The sequence below is a fragment of the Hordeum vulgare genome, chromosome 3H (genome assembly GCF_904849725.1).
Source record: "Hordeum vulgare subsp. vulgare chromosome 3H, MorexV3_pseudomolecules_assembly, whole genome shotgun sequence".
NCBI lineage: Eukaryota > Viridiplantae > Streptophyta > Magnoliopsida > Poales > Poaceae > Hordeum > Hordeum vulgare.
In genome coordinates, this window is record NC_058520.1 from 610,249,842 (window position 1) to 610,274,842 (window position 25,001).

The window sequence follows — 25,001 nt, forward strand, 5'->3', positions numbered from 1 at the left end:
AACTGTATAACTGCACTAACCATGCTTAGATTGGGGCAATGATATTATTTTCTGCCCACTTCCTTCTTCTACCGTCAAAAGACTGTATCAATCATATTTTTTAAAAACAATACAAACTCAAGCGTTCATATCATTGTCCCTTTAACCATCCAATATCATAACATGTTGGTTGGTGTGTATCAACCATCTCAGACCTTTAATCACACCCCCTGGCTCCTCAGCCCGCTACCGTGGCGAGCGCCCACGGCCGTTGGATCTCATCCGATAGCCATCTGGATCGTCCATCCGACTCGGCGCATGGCGAGGCATTGGGAGACGGGCCGCGCCGCCGCTCGTCCTCTCCTCCAGGTGGCGCGGGGAGGCCGCCGGTCGAGGTTCCCGGAGCGTTGCGCATCGCCGCGCCGCTCCACCACCGAGGCTTCACTTCGTCGCTAGCTGCTGTATCCCCACCGACCACCAGCTCCCTGCAGTGCCCGCTCTGCCTTGGCCGGTGGGTCGCCGTTCCTCCTCAGGTCCAAATCACATGATCTTCTCATCTTCTTTTCCTTTCTCTGGTTTGTTGAATCGCATGGTACTTATTTTATGATATGATGGCAAGCAATAACTCGTTAATCGCATGGTACTCTGCATTTAACGATATTTAGAACCCGCATCGACATATTGGAATTGTTACCCGGTTCCCCTTTCCTTTTCATAGCGGTTAGCTTTCGTTTATACAGAATTCCTGAACAATGTTGTTGTTTCTTATAATTCAGGCACAAAAAGTGTGGCATCTTGTTTCGTACTATTATTCACACAGGAATCATGACCTTACGTGAGGTGTTTGCTATTGGATCCTGCCTGATGATGGAAGTGTGCTGCTGTGAAGCCACATAGGTAGCACGCCAAGATCTCCTGATTAGTTATCATCATTTCTGATTCCTCATACCATGATATTAACCGCCTATACAATCATAAAACTTCCTGGATCTATGACCCAACCTACCCAATTAGCTCTCTAAGCAGAAAGGAAAAGCTGGCTCGAATTTTATCTTGCACCATCCTCCTCTGTATCTAGTCCTGTGTAGCATGTCTTCTAGCATAGGAGCACATCATTAATAATAAAGATTTAACCCCATCACATGGCACTGACAGTGGTTCTGTTTCTCCATGATACTGCCAAACATCAAGGTTCAGGCTGAAAATCAAGCACCAAGTGGCAGTAAAAATGACCACACACCCCTCCTCCGAAACCCATTTCCCCCCAGCAGCAAAAAAAGAAACACACACACACACACACATCTCTGAAAGAGACCTTTGAAACCTCCTCTGAAATGAAATCTGTGAAAGAGACCCATTTCTTCCACCACCAGCAGCAGGAGCAGCAGCAAGCAATGTTGGCTGGCTGGCATTTTAAAATCCTGCCTGGACGGCTGGACCAGTCATGACTTGCGTGCGTGCCTCTGCTCGCCCAAGGCCAAGGGTCGTAAACAACGGGTTAACAAAGTCTTCTCGCCTCACATCACATCCCCATCTCGAGAGCTAGTCAGTCCCCTTCCTCTGTTTCCTCCTTCTGTCCCCCATGGCCCAATCCTCCTGGGCCTTGTTCCTCCTCCTTGCTCTCTTCTCCTCTAGCCTCCTCGTCTGCAGCAGCAATGGGGAGAGGGTCTTCCTCTACCCGCAGTCTCAGAAGGTCTCCTCCATCGTCAGCCAGCGGTACAGGACCGCCTACCACTTCCAGCCCCCCAAGAACTGGATCAACGGTATGTTCATACGCATCTCTGCCTCCTCCTCTCTGCTTGCTTGCTTCCTGGGCCATCTGTTGACTTTTTGGGCCAACCAGAGGGTGTGATTTGCTTTGCTTTTCTTGTTCTTGGGTGTTGCTGAAAAAGCAAGTGATCTGATTGGCTTATGTTTTGTTCGGCCGGAGGAGCCAACTTAATCCTGTGGGTACTAGTATTATTGAATAATTTAGTCGCTAAATATAGTAATTATACATATTGTAGCAATTTTATTGGGTTAGTGTTATTAATATTGCATACTGTTTTTGCTGTCAGAAAGTAGTTATTGCAGGGGGAGGGGGACGGTAGGTGGACAACTCATTACTTATGCCACTCTGTTTCTGAATGTTGCACGCATTAGGTGCTCTCTCTAAGGCCCTGCACTTGGATTTTCAGTAGCATTGCTTTAGTATGATGATGCCCATGTTTTCTAGATGCTTGCCCAAAACGGATGTGTTCACTATATAAATGCTGATTTGATTTCCCACATCCATAGTATTCTCTGGAGATGCCCAAATTTGCTCCACTGTTAGTGCTGCTTTTTGTCAATGAGCATTCAGTTAACATCATGTGTCTGAAAGATATTAGACAGACCTGTTACTGCAAGTAATGAAGTACTGACCTGCTCTGGAAGCCAGAATATATTTGCTTCTGTTACTATTATCAGTAATCAAATCCTGTTAGCTGTGTGCATATTTTACTGCAAATCGTTGACATTCTCGCCCCCTTTTCATGTATCTGATGGATTTGCGATACTCTGAAATCTACGGCAACACAAAAGATCCAAATGGTATGAATGTCTCAGGCACAAAATAATTTTAAATGAAAAGGAGCAGAATTTGCAGCACCCAGCATCTTATAATGCCTTCATAATCATTTCAGGGCCAATGTACTACAACGGCATCTACCATGAGTTCTACCAGTACAACCCCAATGGCTCCGTGTGGGGTAACATAGTTTGGGGCCATTCGGTTTCTACAGATCTCATCAACTGGATCCCACTTGAAACCGCAATAGAACGGGACACCCCGAGCGACATAAACGGCTGCTGGACCGGCTCGGCCACAATTCTCCCCGGTAACCGACTGGTCATCATATACACCGGTGCCGACCCGGAGAAGCGTCAGGTCCAGAACATTGTGGTTCCGAAAAACCTGTCTGATCCGTACCTGAGAGAATGGACCAAAGCCGTAAATAACCCGGTGATCCAACCGGTCGGACCGGGCTTGAACTCGGGCCAGTTCAGGGATCCGACAACCGGTTGGATCGGACCTGATGGACTTTGGAGGATAGCAGTTGGTGCTGAGCTCAACGGCGACAGTGCTGCACTTTTGTACAAGAGCAAAGACTTTCTGAACTGGACTAGAGTTGACCACCCACTGTATTCATCCAATTCCTCCTCTATGTGGGAGTGCCCCGATTTCTTCGCGGTATTGCCGGGCAATAGCGGTGGACTGGACCTGTCTACAGCGATCCCGAATGGCGCCAAGCATGTCCTCAAAATGAGTCTGGATTCCTGTGACAAGTACATGATTGGGGTTTATGATCTGAAAAGTGACACCTTTATTCCAGATACTGTCCTAGATGACCGTCGGCTATGGTCGAGGATCGATTATGGTAATTTCTATGCCTCAAAGTCGTTTTTCGACTCGAAGAAGGGCAGGAGGATCATATGGGGTTGGACTAACGAGACAGACAGTTCTTCAGACGATGTAGCAAAAGGTTGGGCTGGAATCCATGTAAGAAAATCTGCCTCTCATTAGCTATAACTGCTTCATATTGAAATACTGACTTAGCAAATTAGTGTAGCAACTTTAACATTTTTTTGCTATTATTGTAGGCAATTCCCAGGACAATTTGGCTAGACATCCATGGCAAGCAGTTGCTGCAATGGCCAGTTGAAGAGGTCGAGTCCCTTCGAGGAAATGAAATCAACCATCAAGGACTAGAGCTGAAGAAGGGAGGTCTGTTTGAGATTAAGGGAGCTGACAGTTTCCAGGTACTTTCCTTTACACAAACAGGCTTGCCTTGGTCATCCAGAGAAAAAAATCCCTCAAAAATTCACATGCCAATAAAGTGATAGTTACATATTTGGCAACAAAGAGACTAGCATATACTCTTCAGCTTAGGTGTTCTGTATTTTTCAGAGCTACTGTAGCTGATCCGGCACGTCATTCTCTTGAAACAGGCTGATGTGGAGATAGACTTTGAGCTGACATCCATCGATAAAGCTGATCCTTTCGATCCCTCCTGGCTTTTGGACGTTGAGAAGCATTGCCGGGAAGCGGGTGCATCAGTCAATGGTGGCATAGGGCCATTTGGACTTGTTGTCCTGGCCTCTGACAACATGGAGGAGCACACTGCTGTGCACTTCCGGGTGTACAAGTCAGAGCAAAAGTACATGATACTCATGTGCTCTGATCTAAGAAGGTCAGTGCTTATGGTGTTTGCCTTCATGTTTTATTTGTCTCTAAAATTTCCATAACTGTTGATGCCTGAAAACTAAAAACAACCATTTTCTTTTCTTTGCACAGTTCTTCATTGAGAGCAGGACTGTACACACCAGCCTATGGAGGCTTCTTTGAATACGACCTTGAAAAAGAAAAGAAGATATCTCTGAGAACTCTGGTGAGTTTGGAAGGCCTTTTCATTTATGCTCTTGCTCACTTCACACGCTTTGTGTCAGAACTGAAAATGAATGATATGCCGCGCAGATTGATCGGTCGGCGGTGGAGAGCTTCGGCGGTGGCGGCAGGGTCTGCATCATGGCCAGAGTGTACCCCGTGGCGGTTGTCGACGGTGTGGCCCACATGTATGCCTTCAACAACGGCAGTACCACGGTCAGGGTGCCACAGCTCAGGGCCTGGAGCATGAGGAGAGCACAAGTGAATGTGAAAGGGATGGTGTGATGGTTAACAAAGCAGAGCAATTCTAATTGACCTGTGATTGGAAGACTGGATCAATCTGATCACTTGTGTAGCACACTTCACTATTTTGAAAAAGGAAATTACTCCCATTCACGAGCGCTTCTAGGTAGAAATAAAAAGGAATTTCAACAGGGAAAAAATAGCTGCTCATTTTCTTGACCTCTAGCATTCATGTATTATAGTTTACCGGTACTTGGTTAGAAAGAAGGAAATAATATTACTGTTTAAAAGTAGTGGTAGTTGGCAATTGGTAAAGAAACATGACCCTTTTTGTCAGCATCGGCATTACCGCTGTGAAACGATTCAGAGTTACAAAACGTAATAAATAGTACTCCCTCTGTAAAGCAATATTAGTGCTCTAAAGCGTCTTATATTGCTTTACAGAGGTAGTACTATGAGCTCGTGCATGTCAGACAGTTCAAGAGAGAATCTCTGACAGGAAATGTCTTTCTGCTTGTGAGATTGTAAGACATGCACTACTACTCAATGTGGATCATGAACGATATGGCTTCAGGACAGCTCCTGCGTCAGTTCTGCCCCATTTAGCGAATAAATGAGATTTTATTACTTATTAACCTTAGGGATTACAATCATGACGATGTATTGACAAATCAATCTCATTTGGTCCAGACCTAAGTGAGTTTCGCACATTGATCGGTTGCCCTTTGAGTCTCTTATGATTCTATCAGTGACATGTACATGTCAGAATTCAATGGAGCAATTTTTTGCAGCAAATAAGATAAACTTATAATAATAGTTTGCGACAATATTTACTCAATTATTGGCACATTTTACGCCCTGATTTCTGTATTTGATGATGTTCTGCGACGGGAATCAACCAGCAATGTCTTTGTTTTTACGGAACTGGAATAACCAACATAAACTGGCTCCTCGTTTTTTTTTCGAGGGTCATAAACTGGCTCCTCGTGGGGAAGTTTTTTTTTTTTTTTGGACAGAAGCTCCTCGTGGGGAAGTAGTAGTACACGTCACATGATCGTGGGCTGCCATATATAGTCTCGTGTAGCTGTCTAGCCCAAAACGGCGCTAAGCTCTGAGGAGAGGTTTACCGAGCTAATCACAACAGGATTATATAGTAGTACCACCTCGCCTAAGCACAGGGATGGAGCCGGTGGAGAGAGCTATAAAACAATGCGGTGAGTCCAGTTTCAAGGCATACCTTTCTCGGCCTTTTGGCTAAGATCAAGTGTAGTATCTGTTCTTATCAGTTTAATATCTGATATGTGGACCATGTGTCCATAACGATATTAAATTTATTTTTTATGGAGGAGGGTCCTACACGATAGCTTGCTATTAGGGCCCTTATGTGTCGCCTAGGCGTTGCACTATTGCCTAGGCCTGGTGCGCCCCAACCAAATCGTTATAAGAAAACTTTTTTATTGATGAATATCTTGTGATTTTATCATTAACCACTAGTGGATGCCACCTTGCAGATGGGGCTGCAAGAAAAGCTTGAGGCTCAACATTTTTTTAGCTCGATCGAGAAACCAGCCGATCTTGAGCCAATACTCGCTCGCTCGATTTTAGCATCAATTTTGGATCCAAGATACAAGATGGATCTAATTAATTTTTGTTTTCTCAAGATATATGTTGCTAGTGACATTGAACACAACATTGACTCACTAAGTTTGGCATTGAAGGAGTTGTATGAAATTTATGAGAGTGACCACACAACCAATTTGGTTGCAGCAGAAAAGGAAGCGGATAATCAGGTCCTGGTTTCAGAAAATGGGACATTAAGCAATACTCTTATGGCAATTTCAACTCAGTTTCGTACCTTCATGAAAGCTATTGCTAAAAAGGTTTCCAAGTCAGATCTAGTTGCGTACTTGGATGAGGCTGCACTTACTGATCATTCATAAGTCTTTGATGTGATACTTTGGTGGAAGCAAAATTCATCAAGGTATCCAATACTATCCAAGGTTGCGAGGGATATACTTACTGTGCCAGTCAGTACTGTTTCTTCGGAATCATCATATAGTACTGGAGGTAGAGTGCTTGATAATTTTCGAAGCTCTTTACTCCCAAATACTGTTGAAGCTTTGGTGTGTTAAGCTAGTTGGATTAGAGGCTCCCAAAAGAAGAAGAAAGCTAACAATATTTCAAATAAGATAACATGTATATATATATGTACATCTTACGATTTTGTTGTGCATAAATACTCTTAGGATAAAGAACACCAGGATGACTTACTTGAAGTTCATTTTCTGGATACAGACTAGTAAGAAACGAATATAATATGGTGAACATTCATTTAAATTGTTACATTGTTTGTATTATCTTGCAAACTAATAAATTGTAATATGCAGGCCAGTTGCGCTTCTTGGTATGTTGATGGAGAATTACTTCAAGTCCTATGAACTCCAAGACCATCTACGGCCTACGCTGTACAACAACTTTTTATGATCTTCGACAAATAATTTGTTTTCCCAATTATATATTGGTCATGAATTGTCATCTTATGTTGATGCTAGACTGTTGGTTATTAGAGAATAAGTCGAACTACTTTGAATAAGCTACATTATCATCGTATTGATTGGAATAATACTTGTAGTGCTTTCTTATGTTGTGATGTGCCTTATCTAGTTGGAATCATCCTTGAAGATTTATATTTTTTACTGCCTCATTTAGCTCGAAACTAACTCGAGACCGACTCGAGATCGTTACAAGCTGAGCATGAATCATGTTTTACAGCTCGACATTGAGCTTCACTCAGTTTGAGCTCGCTCGAATTTTAGTATGAGCTGAACCGAGCCAAGTACAACTCGCTCGAACTCGACTCGTTTGCAGCCCTACTTGCAGATTGACCGTTAGGCTATATAGAGCTTTGGAGGAGGAGAGCACAAAGTTAATGTGAGAAGGATGAAAATGTTGTTTAAACATCAAAGCAATTCTGATTGGCACAGCACTGGGTTAACCTAATCATTGTAGCACATTCACTTTTTTTCTCTATCATTGACGAGCATTCCTTAATACTCCCTCCGTCCCAAAATAAATGTCTTAACTTTATACTAGCTCTAGTATAAAGTTATATTAAGTTTGAGACAGTTATTTTTGGACGAAGGGAGTAGAAATAAAGGAAATGATAGTTGCTCCCCTCCCTCTCTCTCTCTCTCTCTCTCTCTCTCTTTGTGTGTGTGTATGTGTGTGCCCTCAACAAAACTCCTAAATTGTGGATGCTTTATCAGTGCCCTCTTCTTAAAAATAACGTCCTTTATCGATAAATGGTCTTCAAAAAATAGATCATAAAAACCTTTGTCAACAGTCATACATGGTCTCAATGTCTTGTACGTTCGCAGCTTTGATTACATGGCTCATATGAATCGTTTGAATCCGCCGCGCATGAGTCTGCCTACTCACACGACGATGCACTGAATATGGGTTGGGGATTTCATATGAAGGCAATGGTCTCAACACCATAAGGAAGGCACATCACCATCTTTTGTGGTGGGATCCTCCAAGGTGAAGTTTCCACCACATATGCTAGTGATGGAAGCCGTGGAATCCCACCACCGACGAGATGCACGAGGGTCGTGCACTAGCAACTAAACTCAATATCGACGAGGTGCAACCGCTCCAAGAATGTGGTATAGCATGACCTATTCGAGTTAACTGCTATGGAATAAAAGTTGCATCGACGCTCTAGGTTGTAGCAACTACAGTCAGAATGTTTCACTTACTTGGAGTGGCACTGGAAGCGACAGCTCAGCACTACTGACCGTGTGATGGCATGAAGACGACAACATCATGTCACTTGGTCTTAGTGTGGCGACCCAAGCATAGAAGGCCGTCGGCATAGAATCAGAACAATGGAGATGCCTCAAGAGATGTAGCACGCGCCCAGAGCGCATAAGTGTGCCACAGATGGAGCAGTCGGAAACTCCGAGAGCCTAACCAGTGACACAGACAAGGGTGTGTGCTCCGCCTCGCGGAAGGGTGGTGTAGGCAGTGACATGTCGGCATCATGGCCGGAGTCTATCCCGTGGCACTTGTAGTGGGGCCCACTTGTATGCATTCAGTAGTACCAACACTATGGTTAGGATGCCATAGCTTTGATCTTGGAGCATGATAAGATCATAAAAATGAATGCAAAATGATGAAATGATGGTTAATACATCAAAGATTTTTTTAAAATAACATGCAAGGCAATTCTAATTGGCATGTGATTGGCTGGTTGGCTAACCTAATCACTTGATGATTAGCACATTAACCTTTTTATTTTTATATTTCTGTCATTCATGAGCATCTCTCTCTCTCCCTCCCCCCTCTCTCTACAAGGGGCTGCTACTTCCTGAATTAAATTCCTAATTTGGACGCAATATCGGGAATGACCTCCTTTAAAAATAAAGTTACTTTATTGATACTAAACACCTTCGAAAAAGAAAGTAGTTGTAAACATTTTTCGACATTCATACATGTTGAGGTATCAATGTACCATATGGTTTGAATCGTCAACATTTGTTTGCTCACAAATTTGCATACACCTGTGCCGGTACATTGAACAAGGGTCAGTTATGGCTAAGGAGGTACTTGGTGCCAGAGGGAAGGGACCCACCACCTCAGGTGGTGGGATCTTCCCAGGTGAAGTGGCCACCACAGCTGCAGGAGAATGAGGTGCCCACCACCGGCAAGATGCACAACTAAACTCGATGAATTTTTTGAACCTTCTTTTATAAAACATGAACATCTAAATTTGTTGAATAGTTTATGAGAGTCATTTTTCCATCTATATTTTCTGGAAAAAGGAAACCAAAAATAGAAACAAATCAAAAAAAGAAAAGGAAAAAGAAAGTAAACAAAATAGAAAAAGAAACTAAAAATAATTCCAAATCATAGAACCTTCTAGAAGGTTTTCAAAACAAAAAAAACATTATGGAACCAGCTAGACCCAAAACCGAAAGGAACGAGAACAACTTTTTTAGACAATTTCGTGAAGCTTTTGTTAAGTGGTCATAATGTTTACACGGATAAATGAAAGATCTTTGGAATATCCTAACTAGACAACTAAATGGACCCAAACCGAAAGGAACGAGAACAACTAAATGGACCCAAAACCGAAAGGAACGAGGAGAACTAAATGGACCCGCACAGTACAACACAACAAACGTTGAATAAAAACTTCTGCTCCTACCCCACAACAAAAACAAATCTACTCCCGATCCTAAAAAAAAAGTGCTACCTTTGTCTTGCTTGTTTTTTTTCCTGAGAGGATCTCGCGTATTGTCATGAGACAAAATAGCCCTAAGGCCTTGTTTGGTATTAATGTATTTTAGAAGATTAGTGTGGATTATCCCGGTCAAACTCCTAAATCCCCACATATCCCAAAACACCGTTTGGTCTAGTGTATTTGACATGTGCTTCATCCCCACATTTTCTCAGAAATTCCCGGACTCTAATGCATTTTTCTCAATACCCAATACACTACACCTACCTAGTGAATTAGGAATAAATTGAAATTTAAAGGGATTGGATGAAGGTTGGGCTTTGACCCAATACCTGTGGAGATTATCCACATCAATCCCCTCAAAAACCCTAGTACCAAACAAGGCCTAAGCCTTTGCTTGTAATTATAAATGGCAGCCTATCGTTGGAAGAGCACTAGCTCGCTAACACACGTCATCTTCTGCTGCCTTTTCTCTTTATTAATTTTATAATTTGAAAATAAAAGTACTCTACTTAATTTAGAAACATTCATTGCATGCTTAAAAATATTCATGCAGTGTAAAGAAAGTTTTTCTCAAATTTTCGAAAATTGATAGCATTCCAAAATACTCGCGGCATTTAGAAAATGTCCAATCATTTCAAAAATATATCATGACATTTTTATACATGTGGAAACAATATAAAGAAATGCTTCCATAATTCAGAAATAATGTTAAGTACCATTCAAACAAACGTTGATGAAATTTAAGAAAAATGTTCACCACCTTTTGAAATCTGACATTTAAATGTTTCATACTATTTATAAAATATGTCATCATAGTTAGAAAATGTTGAATCTTTTAAAAAATTGGTTCGTGAAATTTATAAAATATGTAATACATCGTGTCATTGAAGAAAAATCAATGTTTGTTTGAAAAATGCTTAACATAAATTTGCAAAAATACCCAAACATGTATTTTTTTGTCATGTATTTAAAAAAGTTCAACGTGTATCAAAAAAATATTACACGTGTACATGAAAAATGTATAACTTTTATTAAGAATGTTGACATGTATCTGAAAGAAAATAAAAATTGTAAGGCTAAACAACAAAAAAACAAAAAAACTGATAAATAAACTTCACATGGTGCCGCCAAACGAGCAGCTATACAACTGATAAACATTTACCTCGAAAAGTTTTGAAATAGTCAGCTATAGCGCGCTATAGCTGATTTGGAGGATCATCTCTATTTATCACCGCCCGCTATAGTCACAAGTTAATGGCTAATAACATAGAGATAGTTAACATTTGCATAATTCCTTAGATCATGAGAGTATCGAGTTCCTTCGTACTTGCTTCGTGAACTTTGGGGTTTGTTAAACATCATCTCTACAAGGGTGGCTATTAGGGCGGCTTATGGGTTCACGAAAAAGTATGACAAGTAACTTGGTAGCTCAAGATTGGGATTTGCTCCTCCGATGATGGAGATATATTCTTGGGCCCTCTCGGTGTTACGGTATCCATAATCGTCTGGCCAGACACAATATGATTTGATCACAGGGATGCCGAAACACGGAAACGAGCAAGGAGAACAAAACCGGTAATGAGGTATTGGCATAATGGACAAGTTGTTGATCCATGGGGATGCCGACAAGTCTCACCTCGGGTATTTGTATCATATCACGAAGCAACAAGAATAGCACACGGCAAACTAATGGTTCACTCGAATATTTATTCGTGTGGGTATAGGGGTCAATATGGGTGTCCACGACACCGATGTTGATCATTGATGGGAAAGTGTTCCTCTCATGTCTATACTTCACCGAACCTATAGGGTCACACGCTTAAGGGTCATCTATCAGTTAAATACTAGACATGGAGTCTGAGATAAGATCACCGGAAAAGTTTCGGGGACAATGGAAGAGTTCCAGAGAGAGAGAACACCAGAAGAGTTTTGGTAAAATCGAAAAGTTGTTTCGGAGTAAACCATTAAGTCAAATTGGTTGTGTCACACGCGTGGAAATTATTGGAGGGTATCAGAATTGTTCGTAACTTCTGAGATTTTTCAGAGACAAAAAAGGAAATGTTCCAGACTGCCGGAACCGCTTTGGTTGCTTTTCACAGATGAAAATCAGTGATGTGAAAAATGTTTTGGAACATGTCAAAAATTGTTTTAGTGGGTACTGGAATTATTCTAGGACCCATAGAAATATTTTCGGATTTATCCATCATGAAAAATTGGTTTCATGAATAGTGAAAATGCATTTATGGTTATGGTTGAAAGTTGACCTTCCACAAAATATCTTGAGGGGATGACATGGAAGGATAAGGGCACCCACTTGGGGAGCCCTAGGAGGGGTGGCCGGCCAAGGTGGGCTCCACCATGGAGCTTCACTTGCCCCACTTGCTTTCCCTTTATGCCCTTGTGAAGGACCACTTTCATGAGGTTTTGGGTATTTCAAGTGCGAGCCCATCCCTTGGGTTTTCCTATAAATAGAGGTGGAGATGCACTCTCCCCACTCACTCTTTATCAAAACACAAATGCCATGCAGGATCTCGCTTTCTCTCTCCATCCCGGCGAAATAGTTTCGTAGAGCTGAAAGGCTGTCTGGGTTTCCACAGGAACCTGTTCTTGACAGCGAAGCCCTGCCGGATAGCTGACACTGTATGTGTGCAACCCTGTAGACAGGGCCGTCGATGAGGGAGGCCAAAGTGGCCGATCGCACATGGCCCCCAAAATCGTGGGGCCCCAGGTTGAAGAAAAAACACATTTTTTTTAGTTGGAGAAAAAACGTAAGGTCATAGACTCGTAATCTCTCTGTACGGCGCCCGCTACAGCTTGACCCCTAGGGTCATAGACTGGTAGCCCTCCCGAGTACCTCACCCGCGCACACGCGCCGTCTCTCTTGCAATATGCAATGGATCCACGAGTGTTGGTCTACTGTAGATCGCCGGCTGCAGCCGCGCTGCCCTAGTCTAGCACCTCCTACTAGTTGCTCTGTGCTTGCACTAGCGTACCAGGCATGGCTGTGATTCCCGTCCTCCGCCAGCCGCCTGGGGCTGGCCTTGCCTTTGCTGCTACACGAAGGACTTGCTGCCTCTCCAAAGCCGGTGTTGCTCGTCGCCTTGGCTACTAATCAGTGAGTAATTTACTGATTTCTTGTACTAGGAGAAGCAAAAAATAAAATAAAAGATCCATTTGAAGTTTAACTAACATGTTGTATGATGAGCTGATTTCTTTGAACAATTAACTACAGAGTAATTTTTAACTGAAAAATAAAGCTTTACATGTATGGATGAAACCTAAATTGATGCATTTTTATGTCAATTTTATTTCATGCTATAGAAAAATAAGACGAAAACATATTTTCATTAGCGACCTGCAACAACAAGAGTGTCTACACATACAGGATTAAAGGATGAAGCAAACTATTGATTCGGTACATATACTTTTCTGTCCGTTATTATTATTTATATTTTTTTGTCTTGTTTAATGTATTTGGTTCCGTTGTTAAGCTTTGAGTTTCAGTTCTACATGTATTGTGCAATCAAGCAAATTTATGTATGCTTTGGCATGAGGCGTTCCTTGGATAGCGAGGTATTATTTGGCCGGTGTAGTATGGCTCATATTCTTTGAATACTTCTTTAGTTATGTGAATTTTAGAAAAAGACCCCATTTAGTATTTCGTCTCGGGCCCCTAAATTCCTGAAGGCTGCCCTGCCTGTAGAGAGGTCGTAGTTTCGATCTTTTACCAGAGGGGCTATTCGAGGGTCCTCCCGGATGGATGTCCAAGTTTTTATTCGAGCTTCGAGGGTCTTCCCGAAGGGCTGTCCGACGAGGGAGAACATCCTCGCGATTGGGAGGTTGTAAATCCTAGCTGCGGGGATCTGCACCACCGATCTTCATAGACTCTACTTCCCCGCGCTACGAGGCGGTAATGATCAGATCAAACCTTGTATGCATCTCCTTAGTGATCCTGGGCGTGCTCGCTGTACCGATTTTTTTTTGTTGTGTTCGCCAACACTTTCCGTCACTACGGCGCTCTCCTAGATTGGTAGGGTTTTTTGGTGGGGTGTGCGGCAATGCGACGAACCTCGTGTTGCGTGTCGCCTGCCCCCACCTATTATATAGCGGAGGTGACAGGGGCCGGTCAACCATTAGTGGGTTGGGCGCCCCGGATCATGACACAAATCTAAGGGCTCAGTGGGCCGCTAGGCCCACTCGGGAGGAGATCATCCTAACATTCTTCCCGTTGATCTAAACTTTACTTTTAACCATTTACCTTTTTTACTTTACCCGTTTCATCACAGATCAATACATAGAGCACGTTTCATCCTCACAACTCAATTGCCGATAGAATCAGACAGCTACAAAATAGCTTTGTATTTGAAACAAATTTTGTTCCTTTTGGGCTATCATGATCCAGGAATCATAGGCTTTACATTAAACCGATGCTGGCTAAGTGTTCCTTGAACACCTTGGGTGGTAATCCTTTCGTGAGCGGATCCGCAAGCATATCCTTTGTCCTTATATGCTCGAGAGTTGTAGAGTGATCCCGGATTTTATCTTTCACAACATAATACTTTATGTCTATTGTTTTGGTAGCATTAATCGACTTATTGTTGTGAGCATAGAATACTGCGGGCTCGTTGTCACGATACATCTTTAGTGGTTTGTCAATACAATATACCACTTCCAAGTCGGGTAAACAATTCTTTAACTATATCACCTGCCCCGTGGCCTCAAAACATGCTATAAATTCTGCATGCATCATGGACAATGCAACTATTGACTGTTTGGAGCTTCTCCATGAAATAGCCCCTCCAGCGAGAGTGAACACGTACCCTGACGTGGATTTTGTATCTACTTTGTCTCCCCCAAAATCTGCGTCTGAATACCCTCTTATCTCTAGGGAATCAGATCTTCTCTATGTTAGCATGAGGTCCTTTGTGCCTTTCTCATAACGCAATGCTTTCTTTACCATCTTCCAGTGCTTTATGCCTGGATTCTCTTGATATCTACCAAGTACCCCAATGATAAAAGCTAAGTCAGGGCGACTGCACACTTGTGCATATTGTAAACTTCCAACAGCCGAAGCATATGGTACTGCTTTCATTTGATCGATCTCGTAATTGTTCTTGGGACATTGAAATTCCCAAAAGTGTTGCCCTTGACTATAGGAGCAGCTGTGGCCTTATTCGCATGCATATTGTACTTTTTGAGAACCTTTTCTAAATATGCCTTCTGCAATATCGATGTCCTAACACTCCATTTTTCCTATCTTGGCGAATTTCAATGCCCAAAACATATGATGCTTCACCAAGATCTTTTATATCGAAATTTGAGGACAAGAACTTCTTTGTTTCTTGTAGCAGACTAACATCACTGCTAGCAAGCAAGATATCATCCACATACTGTTGCAAATATGCCCTAGAGGCAACAATAAAATGGTTATTATCATATTTCCTTGTTCATGATAATCGTCTATTGTTCATGCTATAATTGTATTAACAGGAAACAGTAATACATGTGTGAATAAATAGATCACAATGTGTCCCTAGCAAGCCTCTAGTTGGCTAGCTCGTTAATCAATAGATGATCATGGTTTCCTGATCATGGACATTGGATATCATTGATAACGGGATCACATCATTGGGAGAATGATGTGATGGACAAGACCCAATCCTAAGCATAGCACTAGATCGTATTGTTCGTATGCTAAAGCTTTTCTAATGTCAAGTGTCTTTTCCTTCGACCGTGTGATTGTGCAACTCCCGGATACCGTAGGAGTGCTTTGGGTGTATCAAACATCACAACGTAACTGGGTGACTATAAAGGTGCACTACGGGTACCTCTGAAAGTGTCTGTTGGGTTGGTACGAATCGAGATTGGGATTTGTCACTCCGTGTGACGGAGAGGTATCTCTGGGCCCACTCGGTAGAACATCATCATGAGCTCAATGTGACTAAGGAGTTAGTCATAGGATGACGTGCTACGAAACGAGTAAAGAGACTTACCGGTAACGAGATTGAACAAGGTATAGGTATACCGACGATCGAATCTCGGGCAAGTTCTATACCGACGATCGAATCTCGGGCAAGTTCTATACCGACACACAAAGGGAATTGTATACGGGATTGATTGAATCCTTGACATCGTGGTTCATCCGATGAGATCATCGTGGAACATGTGGGAGCCACCATGGGTATCCAGATCCCGCTGATGGTTATTGGCCGGAGAGCGTCTCGGTCATGTCTGCATGCTTCCCGAACCCGTAGGGTCTACACACTTAAGGTTCGATGACGCTAGGGTTATAGGGAAATGTTATACGAGGTTTTCGAAAGTTTTTCGAAGTCCCGGATGAGATCCCAGACGTCACGAGGAGCTCCGGAATGGTCCGTAGGTAAAGATTGATATATAGGATGGATGTGTTTGGACACCGAAAATATTTCGGGCGTCACCGGTAGCGTACCGGGACCATCGGAAATGGTCCCGGGGGTCCACCGGGAGGGGCCACCAGCCCCAAGAGGTAGCATGGGCCAAAAGGTGGAGGGCAACCAGCCCAAAGTGGGCTGGTGCGCCACCCACAAAGGGGCCCAAGACGCAGGAGGTGGAGAGGGGGGGGGGGAACCCTAGGCGTTGATGGGCCTAAGGCCCACCTAGGGGTGCGCCCACCCCTCCCCCGCCCTGGCCGCCGCACCTCCCATCTGGGGGGGGGGGGGGCTGCCGCACCACCTAGGGTGGGAACCCCCCTCCCCTCCTCCTATATATAGAGAGGGTTTTGGGGCTGTTTTGCACACAATTTCTTCTCTCCCTCGGCGCAGCCCTGCTCCCCTCCTTCCTCCTCCTCCCACGGTGCTTGGCGAAGCCCTGCCGGGAGACCTCGTCTCTCCATCGACACCACGCCGTCGTGCTGCTGGAGATCTTCCCCAACCTCTCCCTCCTCCTTGCTGGATCAAGGTGCGGGAGACGTGACCGGGCTGCACGTGTGTTGAACGCGGAGGAGCCGTGGTTCGGCACTAGATCAGAATCACACCGCGATCTGAATCGCCACGAGTACGACTCCATCAACCGCATTCTAGCAACGCTTCCGCTTAGCGATCTTCAAAGGTATGAAGATGCACTCACCCCTCTCTCGTTGCTGGTCTCTCCATAGGAAGATCTGAATATGGCGTAGGAAAATTTTGAATTTATGCTACGTTACCCAACACATACAACATTAGGAAAATGCATTTTCCATTTTCGAACTTTGCATAAATGCAGTTATCCTCAACATTTTCTTTAAATCTAAATCTTTTAATTGTCTCATTAAAATTTAGGTATCACCGTCTAGAGGCTTGCCTTAATCCATAAATGGATTTCTTCAGGCAGCATTCCATATTTTCCTTGCTTTCTATGATAAAACCCTTGTGTTGTTTCATGTAAACATTTTGTTCTAAATCCCTGTTAAAAATGTCGTCTTTACATCCATTTACAGCCTAATATTTTGTCTCCTTTAGGAATATACTCTCTAAGTACCAAACATCGTTGGAACTCATCGATTTCATCTCATCTTCCATTGCCTCCAGCCACTCCGATGAGTGAGGGCTTCTCATGGCTTCTTCGTATGAAGTGGGATCACCTTCCATATGAACCATTTCTGTGTTATGAACTTTATAATCAGTAGAAATATCTGATCTTCTAGTTCTATTAGACCTTCTAGGGGCCTAATTCTCTCGCACATTCTGTGCCTCAACTTCCGGCACATCTTCTAAAAATGGATGATGCACTTCCCTTTCATGCTCAACAACGGGTTCAGTCGGCTCCTGACGGACATGTTCCGGGTCTTCTCCCATAGTTGTCATGGGTGGAGTTACAATAGGTAGTGAGAAAAATGGCTCCTGTATCATCGGATTAGGTGCATGCACCCTCTTCTCCTCAACATCAATTTTCTGATCTAGCATGCTCCCCCTCATCATTTTGTCCTCTAAGAAGACTACATGTCTTGTTTCTACAAACTTTGTGTATGTGTCTGGACAGTAGAAACGAATACCCTTTGATCTACCAAGATAGCAAATGAAGTGGCAATTACTGTTTTGGATTAAACATTTTGGCATCAGATGGGCTCCCCCACTTGCTTGTTACTCTACTGAGAATATGAATGACAGTTTTAAGCGCTTCCATCCATAATCCCAATGACAAAGTGAAGTAACTCATCATGTTGCACACCATATCAATAAGTGTATGGTTACGCCCCTCAACTACTCCCTTTGCCGAAGCTTGTCCGACATTGAATACTGGGCTACTATGGCAGTCTCGTGTAAGAACTTTGCAAAAGGTCCAGGGACCTGGCCATATCGAGTGTGTCGACCGTAGTTGTTGGAAATATGCCCTAGAGGCAATAATAAATTAGTTATTATTATATTTCTTTGCTCATGATAATCGTTTATTATCCATGCTATAATTGTATTGATTGGAAACACAATACTTGTGTGGATACATAGACAAAACACTGTCCCTAGTAAGCCTCTAGTTGACTAGCTCGTTGATCAAAGATGGTCAAGGTTTCCTGACCATAAGCAAGTGTTCTCACTTGATAACGGGATCACATCATTAAGAGAATCATGTGATGGACTAGACCCAAACTAATGAATGTAGCATGTTGATCGTGTCATTTTGTTGCTATTGTTTTTCTGCGTGTCACGTATTTATTCCTAATACCATGAGATCATATAACTCACTGGCACCGGAGGAATACCTTGTGTGTATCAAACGTCACAACATAACTGGGTGACTATAAAGATGCTCTACAGGTATCTCCGAAGGTGTCCATTGAGTAAGGATGGATCAAGACTGGGATTTGTCACTCTGTGTGATGGAGAGGTATCTCGGGGCCCACTCGGTAATACAACATCACAAACAAGCCTTGCAAACAATGTGACTAAGTGTAAGTCACGGGATCTTGTATTACGGAACGAGTAAAGAGACTTGCCGGTAACGAGATTGAAATAGGTATGCGGATACCGACGATCGAATCTCGGGCAAGTAACATACCGAAGGACAAAGGGAATGACATACGAAATTATATGAATCCTTGGCACTGAGGTTCAACCGATAAGATCTTCGGAGAATATGTAGGATCCAATATGGGCATCCAGGTCCCGCTGTTGGATATTGACCGAGGAGTGTCTCGGGTCATGTTTGCATAGTTCTCGAACCCGCAGGGTCTGCACACTTAAGGTTCGATGACGTTTCGGTATAGTTGAGTTATAGGTGTTGATAACTGAAAGTTGTTCAGAGTCCCGGATGAGATCCAGGACATCACGAGGAGCTCCGGAATGGTCCGGAGGTAAAGATTGATATATAGGAAGTCCTGTTTTGGTCACTGGAAAAGTTTCGGGCTCATCGGTAGTGTACCGGGAGTGCCGGGAGGGGTGCCGGGGACCATCGGGAGGGGTGTCACGCCCCAAGGGGTCTCATGGGCTATGGGAAGAGATAAACCATCCCCTAGTGGCTGGAATAAGTTCCCACTAAGGCCCATAAGGTTTGAGAAGGAAAAAACACAAGGTGGAAAGAGTTTCCAAGTGGGAAGGTGGAATCCTACTCCAAGTAGGATTGGAGTAAGACTCCTCCACCTCCAATTTCGGCCAAACCTTGAGGGTTTGAGGCTGCCTCCTTCCCTACCTCCCTCCTATATATACTAGAGGTATTGAGGGTTTTTGGGGCACAACTTTGCCACGTGCTGCTCGACCCTATACCACGCAGTTTTTCCTCTAGATCATATTTCTGCCGAGCTCGGGCGGAGCCGTGCGGAGATAGATCACCACCAACCTCCGGAGCGCCGTCACGCTGCCGGAGAACTGATCTACCTCTTCGTCTCTCTTGCTGGATCAAGAAGGCCGAGATCATCGCCGTGCTGTACGTGTGCTGAACGCGGAGGTGCCGTCCGTTGGCACTAGATCGGAGCGGGTCGTGGGACGGATCGCGGGACGGTTCGTGGGATGGTTCGCGGGGCGGATCGAGGGACGTGAGGACGTTCCACTACATCAAACGCGTTTCTTAACGCTTCCTATTGTGCGATCTACAAGGGTACGTAGATCGGAAATCCCCTCTCATAGATGGACATCACCATGATAGGTCTTCGTGCGCGTAGGAAATTTTTTGTTTCCCATGCGACGTTCCCCAACAGTGGTATCAGAGCTAGGTTCATGCGTAGATGTAATCACGAGTAGAACACAAAGGGTTTTGTGGACGGTGATGTTCGATTTGCTGCCCTCCTTAGTCTTTTCTCAATTCGGCGGTATTGTTGGATTGAAGCAGCCCGGACCGACATTATTCGTACGCTTACGAAAGACTGGTTTCATCGCTTGACATGCAACCTCGTTGCATAAAGATGACTGGCGGGTGTCAGTTTCTTCAACTTTAGTTGAATTGGTTTTGACCGAGGCGGTCCTTTGATTGGTTAAATAGCAATTTGCACATCTCCGTTGTGTGTTTTGTGTAAGTAAGATGCGATCCTACTGGATACCCATGGCAACCACGTAAAACATGCAACAACAGTTAGAGGACGTCTAACTTGTTTTTGCAGGGTATGCTTGTGATGTGATATGGCCAACAATGTGATGTGATATATTGGATCTATGAGATGATCATGTTGTAATACTTAATATCGACTTGCACGTCGATGCTACGGCAACCGGCAGGAGCCATAGGGTTGTCTTTAAACTAACGTTTCTGTTTGCAGTTGCGTTTACTATATTTCTAGGCGTAGCTTTAGTAGTAATAGCATAGCATACACGACAACCTCGATGGAGGCACGATGATGGAGATCATGATGATGGGGATCATGGTGTGGCGCCGGTGACAAGAAGATCATACCGGTGCTTTGCTGATGGAGATCAAGGAGCACTTGATGATGGCCATATCATGTCACTTATGAATTGCATGTGATGTTAATCCTTTATGCACCTTATCTTGCTTAGAACGACGGTAGCATTATGAGGTGATCTCTCACTAAAATTTCAAGACGAAATTGTGTTCTCCCCGTCTGTGCACCGTTGCGACAGTTCCAATGATAGGCTTCCTCAAAATTGCCTTAGGTCTTCGTGAGCAAGCAAGTTGGATGCACACCCACTAGTTTTCTTTAAGAGCTTTCACATACTCGTAGCTCTAGTGCATCATTTGTATGGCAATCCCTACTCATTCACATTGATATCTATTGATGAGCATCTCCACAGCTCATTGATATGCCTAGTTAATGTGACTATCTTCTCCTTTTTGTCTTGCAACCTCCACCACACTCCACAGCATCTATAGTGCTATAACCATGGCTCACGCTCATGTATTGCGTGAGAGTTGAAAAGGTTTGAGAAAGTAAAGGTGTGAAACAATTACGCATGATTTAAATTCGTTGTGCAATGATGATAGAGCATAGCTAGACTATATGCTTTTGTAGGGATAACTTTCTTTTGGCCTTGTTATTTTGGAAGTTCATGATTACCTTGCTAGTTTGCTTGAATTATTATTGTTTCCACGTCAATAGCAAACTATTGTTAATGGATCTGAACATTCACGTCACATAAGAGGAATCACAAAGGACACCTATGCTAGGTAGCATGAAATCATCAAAAATTCATTCTTTATCACTTCCCTACTCGAGGACGAGCAGGAGTTAAGCTTGGGGATGCTTGATACGTCTCTAACGTATCTATAATTTTTGATGGTTTCACGTTGTTATCTTGTCTTCTTTGGATGTTTTATGTACCTTTTATATCTTTTTTGGGACCAACTTATTAATTCAGTGCCAAGTGCCAATTCCTGTTTTTTCCGTGTTTTTGACTCTTTTCAGATCTGATTTTGGAACGGAGTCCAAACAGAAGAAAACCCCGAAATGATTTTTTCCCGAACGGAAGAAGATCAGGGGGCCTTTGGGCCAAGCCAGGTGGGCTCCAGGGAGCCCACAAGCCCCCACTCCGCCACCAGGGGGAGGCGGCGGTGGCAGGGATTGTGGCCTCCCCTTGATCTAGATCCTTGGCCTATGTATTCCCAAATATTCAGCAAAAAATCAGGGGAGCCTCGAAAATACTTTTTCGCCGCCGCAAGCTTCCGTTTCCGCGAGATCTCATCTGGAGACCCTTCCCGGCACCCTGCCGGAGGGGACTTTGGAGTTGGAGGGCTTCTTCATCATCATCATCGCCCCTCCAATGACTCGTGAGTAGTTCACTTCAGACCCACGGGTCCGTAGTTAGTAGCTAGATGGCTTCTTCTCTCTCTTGGATCTTCAATACAAAGTTCTCCATGATCTTCATGGAGATCTATCCGATGTAATCTTGTTTGGCGGTGTGTTTGTCGAGATCCGACGAATTGTGGATTTGTGATCAGATTATCTATGATATATATTTAAGTCTTTGCTGATTTCTTATATGCATGATTTGATATCCTTGTAAGTCTCTCTGAGTCTTGGGTTTTGTTTGGCCAACTAGATCTATGATTCTTGCAATGGGAGAAGTGCTTGGTTTTGGGTTCTACCATGTGGTGACGTTTCCTAGTGACAGTAGGCGCAGCAAGGCACACATCAAGTAGTTGCCATCAAGGGTAAAAAGATGGGGTTTTTATCATTGGTTTGAGATTATTCCTCTACATCATGTCATCTTGCTTAAGGCGTTACTCTGTTCTTATGGACTTAATACACTAGATGCATGCTGGATAGCGGTCGACGTGTGGAGTAATAGTAGTAGATGCAGAAAGTATCGGTCTACTTGTTTTGGACGTGATGCCTATAGATATAATCATTGCATAGATATCATCATGACTTTGCGCGGGTCTATCAATTGCTCGACAGTAATTTGTTCACCCACCGTCTACTTGCTTTCATGAGAGAAGCCACTAGTAAACACTACGCCCCCCGGGTCTATTCACATCCATCGTTTACATCTCCGCTTTTACTTTGCTTTGTTACTTTGTTGCTTTCAGTTCTCACCTGGCAAACAATCTATAAGGGATTGACAACCCCTTCATAGCGTTGGGAGAAAGATTTTGTGTTTGTGCAGGATCTTGAGATACTCCTCTACTGGATTGATACCTTGGTTCTCAAACTGAGGGAAATACTTACCACCGCTACGCTACATCACCCTTTCCCCTTCGAGGGAACACCAACGCAAGGCTCCAAGGCCACGGGGGAAATCCTTTGCATTCTTGTCTAGGAAGTCCCTTAAGGCGTAGCCGCAGCAGAAAGATCAAGCCAAGTATTCTCCCGTCGACGTGCCTATTTCTGGCGCCGTTGGAAGGTCTTTTGTTGCAGTAGCAGAAGTATTTCTGGCGCCGTTGCCGGGGAGGAGAGATCAAGATCTATGCAAGTAGGTCTCACAAACTCTTTCTTGCATTTACTTTTGTTGCGAGTTGCCTCTCATTTTCCTCTCCCCCACTTCACATTTGTCGTTTTCATTTGCCTTTCTCCTTCGCCGTTTTCTTTTGCCCGTTTCACTCTCTCTTCCTGCTCGTTTGTGTGTGAGATAGTCCATCAATGGCTATACCCACCACTCCAAACGACACCCGTGAAAATGAAGTTCTCAATTTCAGGCAGAATGAGGAAGAAAATTTGAAGGACGCTTGGTACAGGATTTGCAATGCCCAAAGTAGATCTACTCGTAAGCAATCCACTACCGTCCTCCTTCGTAGTTTCTATGTTGGAATTTCTCCTTGGAATAGGTATATCCTTGATACCATTGTAGGCGGGAACTTTTTGGGGAGCCATACTGTTGACTCCTATAGAGCTATCATGAATTTGATAGGCTCACCCCCGCTCATGGTTAATGGAACTATCTTGACCTTGGAACACGTGATGCAAAGGCTTGACGCTACTGAAAACAAAATTGCCACAGTTGAACTTATTGAGGGTTTGGATAGAAAGATCCACAATCAAATTATTCAGTACAGATCCAAAGTGGGAAACTTTTTGAAAAATTTAAAGGGGAAGGAACTTATAGTTAATGATTCTTCTAGAATTGGCAAATTAGAAGATGTCATAACCAACTTGGGTTCCGCTTTTGCCGCTGTGCAAAATACTCCAAATCTTACTCTCAGAAGGACCGTCAAGCCTGTTTTTGTTCCTAAAGCTAGTGGTGAGTCATCAAATAAAGATGAAAATCTTAAGATGATAAATGATCACACTACTTATGGTATTAGCACCAAAGATGACTATACATGATTCCATCACCTTTCGCCTAGCTAAGGGCGTTAAGCAAAAGCGCTTGTTGGGAGGCAACCCAACGAATCTATCCTTTTTCTTTCTGTTTTGTGTTTTCCACACTTTCATAATTCTGTTATGATTGTGTTTTTTGTGTTTCTTTTTTGCGTTTGTGCCAAGCAAAACCGTTATGATTAGTCTTGGGGATGATCGTTTGGTCATGCTGGAAAAGACAGAAACTTTATGCCCACGAAACGAATTTTCATTTTTTTTTCTGTAAGAGCTTTTGAGTTGATTCTTTTTGTTTCTAATTTCTACGCAAATTCTTCAGACTGTCATAAGTTTTCAGAATATTTGAAGTACCAGGGGTATACGAAATATACAGATTGCTACAGACTGGTCTGCTATTAACAGATTCTGTTTTTGTTGTGTTGGTTGCTTATTTTGATGAAACTATGGATAGTATCGGGGGGTATTAGCCATGGAAGATTGAAAGTACAGTAACCCAACATCAGCACAAGTAGAATTTAAGGTTGCTACAGTATCTAAGGAAGTGGTGGTTTGCTTTCTTGTACTAATGTTATCACGAGTTTCTGTTTAAGTTTCGTGTTGTGAAGTTTTCAAGTTTTGGTTGAAGTTCTTATGGACAAAGAGATAAAGAGTGGCAAGAGCTCAAGCTTGGGGATTCCCAAGGCACCCCAAGAGATTCAATGATGCCGTAAAAGCCTAAGCTTGGGGATGCCCCGGGAAGGAATCCCCTCTCTCGTCTTCAATCCATCGGTAACGTTGCTTGAGGCTATATTTTTATTCACCACATGTTATGTGTTTTTTCTTGGAGCGTCTTGTATCGTAGGAGTCTTTTATTTTTGTTGTGTCACAATCATCCTTGCTGCACACCTAGAGAGAGAGACATGCACACACCATGATTTTGTCGAGCTTCACTTATATCTTTTGAGCTAGATACTTTTGCTCTTTGTGCTTCACTTATA

At 43.4% G+C, this 25,001-nt stretch overlaps 1 protein-coding gene and 1 non-coding gene across 2 annotated transcripts; both read left to right on the top strand.

The window, feature by feature from the left end:
* The first annotated feature begins 1,296 nt into the window (after positions 1–1,296).
* On the top strand, positions 1,297–4,920 carry LOC123445642 (beta-fructofuranosidase, insoluble isoenzyme 4-like). The gene is made up of 7 exons (XM_045122656.1): positions 1,297–1,742; positions 2,542–2,550; positions 2,643–3,499; positions 3,601–3,759; positions 3,949–4,190; positions 4,295–4,388; positions 4,475–4,920. Exons 1-7 carry the CDS (start codon positions 1,562–1,564, stop codon positions 4,667–4,669), a joined length of 1,737 nt encoding a protein of 578 aa, XP_044978591.1. The 5' UTR covers positions 1,297–1,561; the 3' UTR covers positions 4,670–4,920.
* A 940-nt stretch (positions 4,921–5,860) lies between these two features.
* LOC123445888 lies at positions 5,861–6,057 on the top strand. Its single transcript, XR_006631246.1, has one exon. It is a non-coding gene; the product is annotated as a U2 spliceosomal RNA (small nuclear RNA).
* The last annotated feature ends 18,944 nt before the right edge of the window (positions 6,058–25,001 follow it).